We start from the raw sequence: 15,191 nt of genomic DNA on the forward strand, positions 1-15,191 counted from the left end.
TAGCCTAATGGTTAAAGCGTTGGCTCGTCACGCCGAAGACCCGGGTTCGATTCCCCACATGGGCACAATGTGTGAAGCCCATTTCTGGTGTCCCCCGCCGTGATGTTGCTGGAATATTGCTAAAAGCGGCGTAAAACCAAACTCAGTCAGTCAGTCAGTACAGGTCACCATTCGCCACCAAAGCTTCGGTTCAGAATTGACGTCATCAGCTCACCAACTCGCAAATGAGTTACCAGTAGAAATTGGCCTCTGAACACGAATTCGGCAGAAATATATTCTCAGAATTGTTTCCTCCCACGAGCCAGCCCTCGAATACCAATGAGTTTTTCTTTTTAAAATGTATTTCTCGAGTAAGACAGAGGGGAGGACGTCCTTTGATATCCGGCTTTGTGACTGAAGACTCTATGAGGTATCCCCACTGTAATATTGGTGGAATATAGCTACTGCGACACTGACTACATACTCACTGGACGTGACATGGCACACATCAGCGTGGCTCAGGTACAGGTCATAATGCAGCTTGGTTTAGTCATCATGGAAGTGTAATTTGATTGGATGCCTGACTCAGAACGAAACATTCGTGCCCAGTGGACCCGAGATATTTATCCTAATAGAATTGGGATATAACCCCCTAGCACACCGAGGATGGGTATTCTACGTGTTTGATTCCTGGTATATCTTTCAACAGATAGGGGAACACTGTGCAGTGGTAGGAACGGTAAGAACCTGAACACCGGGTGTTGATGAACAGATTGAATGATAACACACAGTTACCCTAGACCAGAGCAGTGTGTACAGGGAACTAACAGTATTGAAGTGTTTCACAGCTCATTGACGGCGTGTGCACGGTCTGCACGGTCTTCATGCACCGGGCACATTGCATGAAGTGTCAGCTGCCATTACTCTATCCTCACATCCGTTCTTACACGTCTCTACGGGTAGCTATGGAAAATGGCTTTTAAATATTTCTAAATATTTGTTTGAATCTAATATTTATTAAGCAATCTGTTCCTGATTGTATAATCGGTTTCATTTAAATACGTTTAATTTTCTAAATTAGAATTAGGACCCTCTCTACGGATTTGAAAAAAGACGGTTCAACGAAATCAGGTATTTTCTGATTCCGATGTGGAATTCTTATTCAAAGTTTTTTTTCTATGACGACAGGGCAGTCTATATCCCCCAGCTGTGAGGTACAGAAGATGGTAAACGGTAACAGGACGTGGGGATCTGTAATGGCAGCTACCGATTGTCGCACATCGATAGATGCACCGTTGTGGGAATGTCGGGGGAAACATTGTACCATTCGATCATCATTATTTGTCGGTTCGAATCCCTCATACAACCCAAGTTGCAGATTTTCACTTATTGTATACACCCCTAAGACCTAGTTCACTTCTGGGTTCCTTTCCCCATGACGAGGTCACAACGTGGTCAATGCGCAACGTGTGCGCCGCTTTGAACACAAATCACTTACTTGTACACAGCCGGCCAAGAGTATCCCCTATGGGAATATAAGCCATCGTAGTATACTTGTAAAGACATTGTTCCATAGGTAAGGAAATCACATTTAGTCTTGGAAACATCGCCCAAGACGCGTAGTTTCTGTTTGCAGTTTATTTAACACGGGAAGAATTTGAAAACCTACTCGAAATTTCAGGAAACTAGACATTGTGATAGTGTCACCTTCCCAAGCCACATACTTGTCGAATAGTTCCCATTTTCGCGTTGAAACTAAGTAAGCCATACACTTCTTTCTGCTAATGTAAAATGACATTGCTAATGTGTCGTTGTGTGATGTCCATATCCACATGGTGTGTTGTTCATGTTGACATACCATGTCGTTAACCGTAATCCGTACTCTTGTTAGACCGCGAATATAGAATTCCACTCAGTTCAGTCTTTGTCAGTATGAAACAATGACAGTCACCTGAGAGCACCTGAAAATACTACTTAATGCCTAACATGTGACCTTGATAGAGTTACAATTACGCGAATTCAGTATTAAAACTAGGTCTAGTCATATTCGATATTCTGTGTCTAGCACCATTTCTCGCATATATTCCCTCGAGTAATACTTTAGTAAACGGTATCTTCAATCTCGACATAAAGCTATAACCTTGACTTTGAATGCTGTAAAATAAAGGCAAACTGCATTATGATCCAAAACGTATACTTATTATAATTGTGATATGATTCTGTACGAATGAGTAGTAATTGATCTATATATTTCACCATATATGTGACAGGTAGTTACATGTCATGTGTTACTCTTCAGTAACGGGTCACACAGAGTGTCTGGAGATCCTGATCGAACACGACGCCGATCTCTCCACCCCCCGACAAGCACAAAGCGTGCCCCATCCACTATGCTGCTCAGATAGCTAGAGACGGCAGGGAGGACAGTACCCAGGTGCTCAGACTGCTACTTCAGCACCAGGTGCCATACGACGTCACCGACAAAGATGGCCGCCAACCACTGTTATGGGCAGCTAGTGCAGGTACGGAACGGTTGATGTGTTAAATGTGATGACGACTGATGTGAACGTTTTGTCATCTGGTGAGTCTCTGTTATACCTGCTGCGGTGTATAAGACTTGCATGTCAGGTCCAGCGATATACTATTTTCTAGGCCACATGGTAATGTTAACCTAATATGTTCTGTATCTCCGATAGATCCGAGTGGGACTAAAACAAACCGCCTTCATTTACGCTGCACAGGACCTTTCGAGTAAAATATTGATCCTGAAAATTCCAAATGAGTAAAAACAATGCATTTGAAGTGTCAGCTTCAAAAATATTTAATAGACCCGTGTAGATTTGGGTTAGAATTGGTCTTCAGTAACTAAAGGGATCGGGTGGTCAGGCTTGCTGACTTGGTTGACACGTGTCATCGTATCCGAAATGTGTAGATCGATGCTCATGATGTTGATCACTGGATTGTCTGGTCCAGGCTCGATTATTTACAGGCCGCCGCCATATAGCTGGGATATTGCTGAGCTTGGCGTTAAACGAAAACCAACCAACCAACAACCAACCAAATATTTGATAAATAGCAGTCCATGGCTACCGCTGACATTGGCGAAGTTATTTTCTTCGACGAGGTGTTGGACGCCGCCATAGTGTTGGACGGATGTAGCGGCTGATGCTGAATCGTTCTGAAGTATGTCGTTCTTTGATGAACAAGTGGGGCGTCCGTTCGTCACGCTGAAGATCCGGGTTCAATTCCCCACATAGGCACAATGTGTGAAGCCCATTTCTGGTATCCCCCGCCGTGATATTTCTATAATATTGCTAAAAGCGGCGTAAAATCATACTCACTCACCGTAGTCTACCGACGTATGACAACTATATGCAAATAGTTACAACCTCATCCGTGTAATGGGAGTCTCAGCACGACAGACTAATGGGGCAGGGGAGAGCAACATCTCAGTTTACATAAGGGACCTGCCTGCGTAATAGACACTCCGTCAGTAACAGCGTGTGGAGTCCGCCAGCGTGGGCAGATCTGACACGGGGATGACTGACGTCTAATTAAAACCATCAATCCCACTGGGTATTTGTGTGTCCCTCGGAACATTAGGAGTAGCATCCGGCCGTGAGCTGCCTTCATCAGGTTGCATCTGGTCCAGGGTACAAGGCTGCTGGTTTTGTTGACTGCGTCGTGCAATTTGTACTTTTATATATACTGAGTCAAAAAAAAACCTTCACATTCTTTCTTCAGGGCACTATAAAAGAACAAGAGATGGTAAGATGGTGAAATTGTTATTATTTCATTGCTGAGATCTGTGTGATGTACTCGATACACTGACAGTACCATAATCAGTTCCATTAGGCTACACCGCCGTTCTAAAACATGGGTATACAGAATGTCAAGTCACAAGAATAAAAATTCGAAATTTCACAGTTCAATATCGTGTATAACCGCCCTGCGCATTCACCACTGCCAAACACCGTCGCCTCATCGACTGCCTGATGCTTGTGAACACGTGGTTGGGGATTCTGCGCCATTGCTCTTGCAAGGCAGCGCCAAGTTCCTGCAAATTCTGAGGTTGGTTCTTAAGACCACAAAGCCTTCTCCCAAGTGCATCCCAAACGTGCTTTATTGGATTAAGGTCAGGGGACCTCGATGGCCAGTCCATGACGTTGATTCCAGCGTTTTGAAGGAAATTTCGTGTCAACATCGCGGTATGCGGCCGAGCATTATCATGCTGGAACTGTAGACCTGGGCCATGAGCCGCCATGAAAGGAACGAGTTCAGGGGTGAGCACCTGGTCGCGGTAAGCAGCAGCTGTGAGGTTTCCACGGATGACCAGAAGTCGGGAACAGTAGTTCCCACAGAAAGCACCCCACACCATGCAACTTCCGCCCCCGAATCTGTCGACTTCCTGTACACAACATTGGGCATACCGTTCACGACGTCGTCTCCAGACTCTATGCCTGCCGTCCGCGAATCTGAGGGTAAACTTGGATTCATCGCTAAAGACGACTCGATTCCAGTCTCTCTGGGTCCATCGGAGGTGACGTTGGGCCCACAGCAGACGTTGACGTTGATGAAACGGCGTCAATATTGGCCCACGATATGGACGTTGAGAATGGAGATTGGCAGCCCGCAACCGATTTCGAATGGTCTGTGAGGACAGTCAACCTCTAAACATCTAAGCCCTGGTTCGTGTAGCCGGCAGAAATCTGTCACGTAGGTGACGTAGGACGATTTGACGGTCTTCTGCTCGTGACGTCACACGTGGACGACCCGACCTTGGGCGATCAGAAGTGGTGCCAGTTTATTGTAGACGACCTCGCGGGTCATACACAGTACGACGGCTGCATCCCATTGCTCTTGCGACGTCAATAACTGATCTTCCCGCTTGCAACATGCCAACGCCACGTTCACGTTGCACATTTGACAATCGTGGCATTTCAAGTACCGTTAGAACTGTGGTTTAAAAGTGTTTTTTCAATTCTTGAGGCCAATGCAAACAGGTGCATATGAAGAAAACTTCCATGCGAAGATCACGTGATCGACTGCACATGCAAAACCTGATTTGGCACTAACGTCATTTGCACGACGAATGGATGGGTTTGAGTGGGTTTTGCTAACGTTTTTCTAGAGTTGAAAGATAGGGATCCCATTTTGGATACATAGATGTATCATCAGAGAAAAATTATTCATTATTTTTCAAATTACATTTTGTGAAGTTTCTTTTTTGACTCAGTATATTTGTTCACGACATCAGTCATTGATGTAATCAACGCCATATTACCGACATGTTACCGCCACGTTATACTTTGGTTTGGTATACAGTAAACTCTCCTTATTCCAAACGGTACCGTTAACTGTGAAGTCGTCCGGATGAACAAATCTTCTCATTAACGAATCATGGTCGAAGTTTGGATTATTATTTAACCTTGCACTCAGTAATATTTCAATTATAAGGTCGCTGTCTGTACATAATCAAGTCTAGACCAGGCAATTCAGTGATATGCAGAATCAGCATCAATCTAAGAAATCTATATTCGATGACAGGCATCAATCAAGTCAGCGAGGCCGACCACCCGATCTTGTTTGTCTGTTACGAAAAGCATTTGTTACTAAGACCAAGTATAGCCCTGATCTTCACGGGAGTCAGTCTTAAGAAGTCCTTGTCACTTGAGCCATCTGACCAACACACCCTGAACGCGGCGTGTCCGTACTAAGGACGTTCTCTATAATTAAACAATACATGTTCACAGCCACAACTAATATTTGATTTATTATTCGTGAAATGATCCAGTTATCGTTGTGCTAATGATCATGACCTCCGTACGGCTCTAATGGGCCAGGAAACCAGGAAGAAAATAACATTATGATACAGGGTATCCAAACAAATGTGTCACTGTGAAAGTACGTAGCAACTCTGTTATTGTTTATATAGTCAGGTGGTGTTTCATCTGTTGCAGGTAATCCCCCTGCATGTCAGATTCTAGTCGAGGCTGGTGCCGACCCAAATGTCATAGACAACGATGGACTGACAGGTAAGATCGTGACATCCTCGACGAAGGTGTTTCCTGGCTTGTTTGAGGATCAGGTGGTCATAATGACCACGGGGGTATAAGTGATCATTTGAAAGATCATCACATATTGATGTTGTTACATGTGACGTGTTATGACATTAGACCATCGCTCCTATTGACTAAGGTTTATCTGCTTCAAACTACAGTCAAACGGCCGTAGGACACAGACCACTGACCACTGCCATGATGTCCTTACGACCAGTCAATCTTGTGGTGGTCCTGGTTCTTCTAGACCCATCTGCGGCCTTTGGTACCATCGGCCATGGTATCCTCCTCTCCCTGCTGTGGTTGTCATCCAAGGTAGAGCTCTAGCTTGGTTTAAGTCCTACCTCATGGACCGACACCAGGCTGTGATTATACATGGCTCCAAATCAAGCCGTCATCATCTGGAGTACGGAGTTCCTCAAGGTTCAGTCCTTGGACCTCTGTTGTTCACCAAATACACTCTGCCAGTTGGAGATATCGCTAGGAGGCACAGTCTATCATTTCATCTGTACGCAGATGATACTCAGATTTATCTTGGATTTAGACCTCATGTCCCCTCTTCAACCGCAGATGCTTTTCAATCAATCTCAACATGTATTGAGGATATTCGACACTGGATGGCTGAAAATTACTTGAAACTTAATGATGGTAAGACAGAACTTCTCATCATCAGCTACAGAAATATGATTCCTCGGTTACACACCCCAGGTCTACAAATCGGGAACTGTTTGGTCCAACGAAGTGAAACAGCTAGGAATCTTGGCGTCATCTTCCAATCTACGTTAGTTATGGACGAACACACTGACGCTGTATGCAAAACCGCATACTTTCATCTTCGTAACATCGGGCAAATTCGGCGGTATATCGGCACTGAGGCAACAAAGACTCTAATCCATGCATTCGTTACCTCACGCATGGACTACTGCAATTCCTTGCTATATGGTTCCAGTCAACGGTGCTTAGCCAAGCTACAAAGAAGTCAGAATTTGACAGCCAGACTTATTTGTGGAACTAACAAGCATGAGCACATCACACCAATCTTGCAACACCTTCACTGGATTCCAGTTCAGTACCGCATTGAGTACAAGCTTCTCATGTTTGTGTTCAAAGCCATACATCATCAAGCTCCATCATATCTTGAGGACCTTACCCAGAAGTATGAACCAGCCAGATCGTTGAGGTCTTCAGCAACACTTCAACTGACAGTTCCGAGGACACGGACAGTTCAATCTGGTGACAGAAGTTTCATCAAGGCGGGTCCTACTCTGTAGAATAAGCTTCCGCAGAACTTTCAGACAATCACAGACTTTGAGACATTTAAGCGAGAGATTAAGACCCTTTTATTCCAACGAGCCTATGGCCTGCGCCTCTGAGCAATTATTGACCGCCTCCGTGGTGTAGCGGTTAGAGCGTCCGCCCGGAGAGCGGAAGGTCGCGGGTTCGATCCCCGACCGCGTCATACCAAAAGACGTTAAAATATGGTACTTGTTGGTCCCTGCCTGGCGCTCGGCATTAATGGGTACAACAAGGACTGGTCGGCTCGGAGTCAGTATAATGTGTCTGAGTGGGGTATTCATGCTTCACTGCGGCATGGTATCTCAGTGGGTAGCACTGTAAAACCAGCTTCAGTCTGGGCTAGTACAAGCAGCTGCACATACACATACACACGCATGCACGTCGTCATATGAGCGAAATATTCTCGAGCACGACGTTAAACCCAATTTCACCTCACCTCACCTGAGCAATTCTTGGATTCAGGCGCATTACAAATTTGAACTTTATTAGTATTATTATTATTATCATTGTTAAACTTGGGGTCCCGGTGCCCTCTCACTAAGCCAGTTCCTGCCAAAACAGGTCTCTCACATAGCCCGAGTGGGATTTGGCTGACTTGGGTTAGTGTTTTTATAACACTATGTCCAGATGAGCCATAGTCTGTATCAACAAAATGCTCAGTTAGTGAGATTAGTGAAATTTGTATTTAAGTGGGATATATTGATCCCTCTACCAACTTATGAGATTGTTTGAAAGAAGCTTTCTGACAATGTTGATGGGTATGACACATTTCTCCACAACTTCTTTGAAATATCTTGCCGCATACAGGTTCCTTCTACTCAGCATTAAACTGTGGTGTTTCACAGAGCACTGTCCATGAAATTGTACTCCGGGTCAGAATAGGTTTCCAGATTATTTCAAAAGCTCACTAAAAATGTATTGGAAGAAAACTCGACCCGGGTGTTAGTATGTCATTGACTCTATGTGGATCGTTGCTCATGATATCACCCTCTGGTCTGACCACTTTATTACTTACAGACCGACATAGCTGGAGTCATGACTCTCATGGAAAACAATTGACTTACTTCTACACGCTGGTTTTAGCATTCATGTAAACTTTACGATTTGTAGGTAACCAAAGTTACACAGCTATTATACAACAATGTGTGAAGCAGATTCCTGGTGTCCCCCGCCGTGACATTGCTGGAATATTGCTAAAAGCGGCGTAAAACTAAACTCACTCACTCACTATACAACAACAGCAGCTATCAAACATTGAACATAACAATTTCTTTCATTCCTCCAAATAAAGGTATACGTTGTCTCAAAGAATACAGGGACAATTTGTTTTACCAAATATTTTGTTTTGATAGGAATAAATGCACACGCCATTAGATGTCCGATGTTAGTCCCTGTGAGTGAGTGGCCTTGGCTTCTGAAGCACCACATTTCTCGCGTCAGATACATGTGAGCGTAATTTCGAATCCCGATCCGATCGGACTATATTTCTAGCTTTGTCAACACGTTTCTATACTCATGGGTTTCACCGAACGGCAAACATGGAAGAACTGCACCATTTCGGGTTGTCTTCCCTAACTGAGCCGACAGGCAGTGAAATATAGTAGAAAGCGGAGTAAAACTAAACTCACTCACTCATTCACCGTATAGTCCGGAGCAAACCATCTCGCCCTCTATACAGCTGGTTAAAGGAAGACCCCATCATATTTAAGGAGGTCAGCGAGGGCACCCCCAGTCTTCTAACAGGCCCTTGATTGATCACTGATGTCGGAGCAAACGATATGTCATGATCGAGAAGAAAGCCGTTCACCGGAAGACATGGCAGCACTCTCAGGGTTAATCCATGCTACAGCCCCACGGAGATGCCGTGTCGGTGATTGATCAGTAATAGCGCTCGCCACACAAGGACGCCACGGATATCAATTATGTACGTTTGATTACAGCAATAATTAGAGATGAAGACATCAACTATTATGACTCCAGAAACCGTCTTCACAGAGCGACAGGGGTAATGGCGTCGTGTTTTTTTTTCTTATGTTATGACTTGGCTTTATTGATGTTTATAACAATAATGGAAATAGCCCGCTGAGTGACGTCTTCAGGTCCTGCTTGATCAGCTCCATTGTCGCAGGTTTATTGAAAGGCTTTCCATGTACGTTTAGACCATACATCAATGCCTCAAATATCTTAGGAAGAATCACGGAACGTTTGTAAAAGTTGCCATGTGCATCGTTCAAAAGATTCAGTCAGATGAGTGAGTGAACATTGCTTTATGCACTACTCTATATGTACTGCAGCTATTCACGGCTAGTAGAACGACACTGAGGTCATATTGTCACTCGGAGTGAGTGAGAAAGGTTTTACGCCGCTTTCCCAGTATTATCGGCAATATCACGGTATTCGACGCCACAAAAAGACATATTGTAACCATGTATAGAATCGAACCCAGGTCTTGACGAGCCAACGCTTTAACCACTAGAATGTCCCACCGCCCCAACACCAGGGGGTGTTTGTGGAGTGACAAGACACACACTAGGCCACCGTATTTGACGTATCCACGGGAATGCAAGCACCAAGCATACCGATTTAGCATTACCGGGAAGAGAATCATGAAGCACTTTGACCTATTTGTCACATGGGAAGTGAGTGAGTTTAGTTTTACGCGGCACTCAGCAATATTCCAGCTATATGGCGGCTGTCTGTAAATAATCGAGTCTGGACCAGTCAATCCAGTGATCAACAGCATGAGCATCGACCTGCGCAATTGGGAACCGATGACATGTGTCAACCAAGTCAGCGTGCCTGACCACCCGATCCCGTTATTCGCCCCTTACGACAAACATGGGTTACTGAAGGTTCATTCTAACCCGGACCTTCACGGGTCCGTCCAACGGGAAGAGAAACACGAAGCACTTTGACTTATTCGTTCCACAAGAAGACTGGAAAGATGAGATAGTAGGCCTGTTTGACACACAGGGAGAACCGTCGGAAGAATTCAGTTGTCAAGTATCCGTAGAATACGTTCATGTAATAGTTCAGGTAAAACGCGCCTTGTATTGACCGGGGAATCGTGTTGTGTTAGGAGATATATTAAAGAGACATATTCTATAACTCTTGGCAGTGTGTTAATGTAAATCGTTGACTTTCATGAGAAAGTGGCACAAAAAGAACATTATCGAGTGGCATTCCCGGATTGTGAGCCTAATGTTAATCATTAATCTTAAAACTTGCGACCTAAGAAAGGCAGAATATGACATTTGGATAATGAACGAGATAAATGCACATATTCATGTATAAATCCACAGGTTGTACTTCTGTCTGCAACCGTCTCAGACCCAGCCAGTAGTCAGTGTCTGTCGTTTAGTCTCTGTCTGGCTCACACAGCACGGTGACTTTGTCATGTTTTGTAAATTCAACATAGGCTGTATTCCTCACAGCCTTTAAAATATCGTTTCTTCTTGAGACAAGGCTAGATACCTTGTTGCTTGAAAAAGCCAAACATCTTAGCTAGTTTTAGTTTCTGAAGGAAAACAGTTGCATTGAGAATTAAAAGTTCTCCAATCCCACTAATTCCTGCACGTCCTAGTAGTCGGGTCGCACACACACACGCACGCACGGAAACACACGCACACGCACACGCACACGCACAAAACACACACACACACTTTGTAACCTTTCATTCACAGTTGCTTCTCGTGTTAAATAACTGCTCAATCTTGACACAGTTTCCATGCGTGTCATGGAGTGAAGCTAAAAGCGGCGTAAAACTCTACTCACCCAATCACTCACTCACCACAAGATCATTGGGAACACTGTGACCTCAATCTAAAGCAGATTCATAGCGGAATCAAATATTGCCGATGTGAAATGTAAACATTAGCTTACTCTAAGCGGAATCTTTGCTACACAGCCTATGAGTAGGCGGGGTATCTAATGAGAACAAGAAGATAATAGAGATCACTCGCATGTTATCATCCAGTTAGGTCGTATGCCTGGTGTGTCTCACAGGCCCCGAACCGCATGATGTTCACTTCGGCCCAGTCCTTCCTGGAAGCAAGTCCAGATTCCCTCCAGGTTCCCATCTGACAGTTTAAATGGAATTATCTGAATCTATCAGTATATGTATTGCAAGACTGGAATTCATACACGTTGTCTCTAAGTATATATTTTATCGCAAATGTAATTTCCTCCATCCGGAAAAAAACCCCGACTTTCCGAAAGTTTTCAATGATATGGCGGACTTCATGAAAGTTATACGAGGTTCAGCAAATGTGATTTAATCACACCTCGGTGTTTTTGCTATTGTATTCCTCAGGCAATCGAACAGATAGCAGCTTGTCTGGATACATGAAATTCGTTTTGTTCCAAAGACCTAATATAAAATACCGTAAGCTTGTGTGATGAAGTTCTTCAAATGAGGGGAAAAAATAAATCTGTTCAGAATTAGAAACCCATCAATCCAGATAATACAGAATGCGATTGCGTATTGAGGTGTTATTTCCTGTTATTCCCCACAGCTCTACACTGTGCTGCCAGTCGCGGGCATACGGCTTGTGTGGAGACGCTGCTGTCAAAGTGCAAAGCCAAAGTTGATCCCGAGGACAGAAACAACTGCACACCGCTGTTCTACGCCATCACCCTCGGCAACATCGATTGCATGAAGATGTTGGTGCAGCATCACGCCGGCACAGCACACGTGGACAATAAAGGCAGATCGTAAGTAGCACGGTGCACCCGTGCAGATCGGAAGTAGCACGTGCATACCGTGTTTACAATGCCCTTCGCTGGCACTATGCACGAGGCTAGTCTAAACTTTGTTTTGGTTTCTGCTTTTAAAGTGTGTTGAAATTGATCTTCCTGTTCCCTCGTTAAACTAATTCACTCTGACTGTTTTTATTCTGGGTTGATGTTTTCAGTATCAGATTTCAGAGAATGAATAGAGTTGATGGGATTTCAATTCCGGTGTATAATGAGTTTGAAGTCACAACTCATTCAGCCTTGTTCTTCAAGGATCTAAAAAGGGATTTATGGTTTCCTTAACGCCTGTTTGATAAGATTCGAAATAGAACGTTCGGAAATAGAACGTTCGGTCATCTGTTGAAGTTCAGTGTTTTTCAAATTGAATATTATGTAAGGGTCAGTGTAGAGTTAAAACTAGGATTTTAGGAGCGACTCAGTCACTTCTCATCTTGTGTTATTTGGATTCCAATGGCGTTTTTTTGTCGATTGGCGGTGTTTATTAGGACATGTGGTCACATTTGCTTCTGATAGGAAATATATTTGAGACTAACAAGACGGGTGGGGACAGTTGCTGCTAATGTGGATTATAGTTATGTCTGACAAGACGGATGGGGACAGTTGTTGCTGATGTGGATTATAGTTATGTCTGACAAGACGGGTGGGGACAGTTGTTGCTAATGTCGATTATAGTTATGTCTGACAAGACGGGTGGTGACAGTTGTTGCTGATGTGGATTATAGTTATGTCTGACGAGACGGGTGGGGACAGTTGCTGCTGATGTGGATGATAGTTATGTCTGACAAGACGGGTGGGGACAGTTGTTGCTAATGTGGATGATAGTTATGTCTGACGAGACCGGTGGTGACAGTTGTTGCTGATGTGGATGATAGTTATGTCTGACAAGACGGGTGGGGACAGTTGTTGCTGATGTGGATGATAGTTATGTCTGACAAGACGGGTGGGGACAGTTTTTGCTTATGTGGATTATAGTTATGTCTGACGAGACGGGTGGGGACAGTTGTTGCTAATGTGGATAACAGTTATGTCTGACGAGACGGGTGGGGACAGTTGTTGCTGATGTGGATGATAGTTATGTCTGACAAGACGGCCGGGGACAGTTGTTGCTGATGTGGATGATAGTTATGTCTGACAAGACGGGTGGGGACAGTTGTTGCTGATGTGGATTATAGTTATGTCTGACAAGACGGGTGGGGACAGTTGTTGCTAATGTCGATTATAGTTATGTCTGACAAGACGGGTGGGGACAGTTGTTGCTGATGTGGATTATAGTTATGTCTGACAAGACGGGTGGGGACAGTTGTTGCTGATGTGGATGATAGTTATGTCTGACAAGACGGATGGGGACAGTTGTTGCTGATGTGGATGATAGTTATGTCTGACAAGACGGGTGGTGACAGTTGTTGCTGATGTGGATTATAGTTATGACTGACAAGACGGGTGGGGACAGTTGTTGCTGATGTGGATGATAGTTATGTCTGACAAGACGGGTGGTGACAGTTGTTGCTGATGTGGATTATAGTTATGACTGACAAGACGGGTGGGGACAGTTGTTGCTGATGTGGATGATAGTTATGTCTGACAAGACGGGTGGTGACAGTTGTTGCTGATGTGGATTATAGTTATGACTGACAAGACGGGTGGGGACAGTTGCTGCTAATGTCGATTATAGTTATGTCTGACAAGACAGTTGGGTGGGACAGTTTGTTGCTGATGTGGATTATAGTTATGAGACGACAGGTGGGGACAGTTGTTGCTGATGTGGATGATAGTTATGTCTGACAAGACGGTTGCTGGTGACAGTTGGTGACAGTTTGATGTGGATTATAGTTGATGACAAGACGGGTGGGGATTATAGTGGATTATAGATGTCTGACAAGACGGGTGGGGACAGTTGTTGCTTATGTGGATTATAGTTATGTCTGACGAGACGGGTGGGGACAGTTGTTGCTAATGTGGATAACAGTTATGTCTGACGAGACGGGTGGGGACAGTTGTTGCTGATGTGGATGATAGTTATGTCTGACAAGACGGAGACAGTTGTTGCTGATGTGGATGATAGTTATGTCTGACGAGACGGGTGGGGACAGTTGTTGCTGATGTGGATGATAGTTATGTCTGACAAGACGGATGGGGACAGTTGTTGCTGATGTGGATGATAGTTATGTCTGACAAGACGGGTGGTGACAGTTGTTGCTGATGTGGATTATAGTTATGACTGACAAGACGGGTGGGGACAGTTGTTGCTGATGTGGATGATAGTTATGTCTGACAAGACGGGTGGGGACAGTTGTTGCTGATGTGGATTATAGTTATGACTGATAAGACGGGTGGGGACAGTTGTTGCTGATGTGGATGATAGTTATGTCTGACAAGTCGGGTGGTGACAGTTCTTGCTGATGTGGATTATAGTTATGACTGACAAGACGGGTGGGGACAGTTGTTGCTAATGTCGATTATAGTTATGTCTGACAAGACGGGTGGGGACAGTTGTTGCTGATGTGGATTATAGTTATGACTGACAAGACGGGTGGGGACAGTTGTTGCTGATGTGGATGATGGTTATGTCTGACAAGACGGGTGGTGACAGTTGTTGCTGATGTGGATTATAGTTATGACTGACAAGACGACAGGTGGTGACAGTTGTTGCTGATGCTGATGTGGATTATAGTTATGACTGACAAGACGGGTGGGGACAGTTGTTGCTGATGTGGATTATAGTTATGACTGACAAGACGGGTGGGGACAGTTGTTGCTGATGTGGATTATAGTTATGACTGACAAGACGGGTGGTGACAGTTGTTGCTGATGTGGATTATAGTTATGACTGACAAGACGGGTGGGGACAGTTGTTGCTGATGTGGATTATAGTTATGACTGACAAGACGGGTGGGGACAGTTGTTGCTGATGTGGATTATAGTTATGACTGACAAGACGGGTGGGGACAGTTGTTGCTGATGTGGATTATAGTTATGACTGACAAGACGGGTGGGGACAGTTGTTGCTAATGTGGATTATAGTTATGACTGACAAGACGGGTGGGGACAGTTGTTGCTGATGTGGATTATAGTTATGACTGACAAGACGGGTGGGGACAGTTG

The 15,191-nt window shown here is 44.4% G+C and overlaps 1 protein-coding gene across 1 annotated transcript in view; it reads left to right on the top strand.

The window, feature by feature from the left end:
• LOC124287405 (serine/threonine-protein phosphatase 6 regulatory ankyrin repeat subunit C-like) overlaps positions 1–15,191 on the top strand; it is a 41,053-nt gene that overhangs the window by 22,641 nt on the left and 3,221 nt on the right. The window contains exons 5-7 of the mRNA XM_046723939.1: positions 2,279–2,501; positions 5,940–6,014; positions 11,849–12,047. Of these exons, the coding sequence (XP_046579895.1) occupies positions 2,279–2,388 (110 nt within the window). The 3' untranslated portion in view covers positions 2,389–2,501; positions 5,940–6,014; positions 11,849–12,047. The remainder of the gene's footprint in view (positions 1–2,278; positions 2,502–5,939; positions 6,015–11,848; positions 12,048–15,191) is intronic.

The sequence above is a fragment of the Haliotis rubra genome, unplaced genomic scaffold, assembly GCF_003918875.1.
Source record: "Haliotis rubra isolate DU_JTF1 unplaced genomic scaffold, ASM391887v1 Scf40, whole genome shotgun sequence".
NCBI classification, from domain to species: Eukaryota; Metazoa; Mollusca; class Gastropoda; order Lepetellida; family Haliotidae; genus Haliotis; species Haliotis rubra.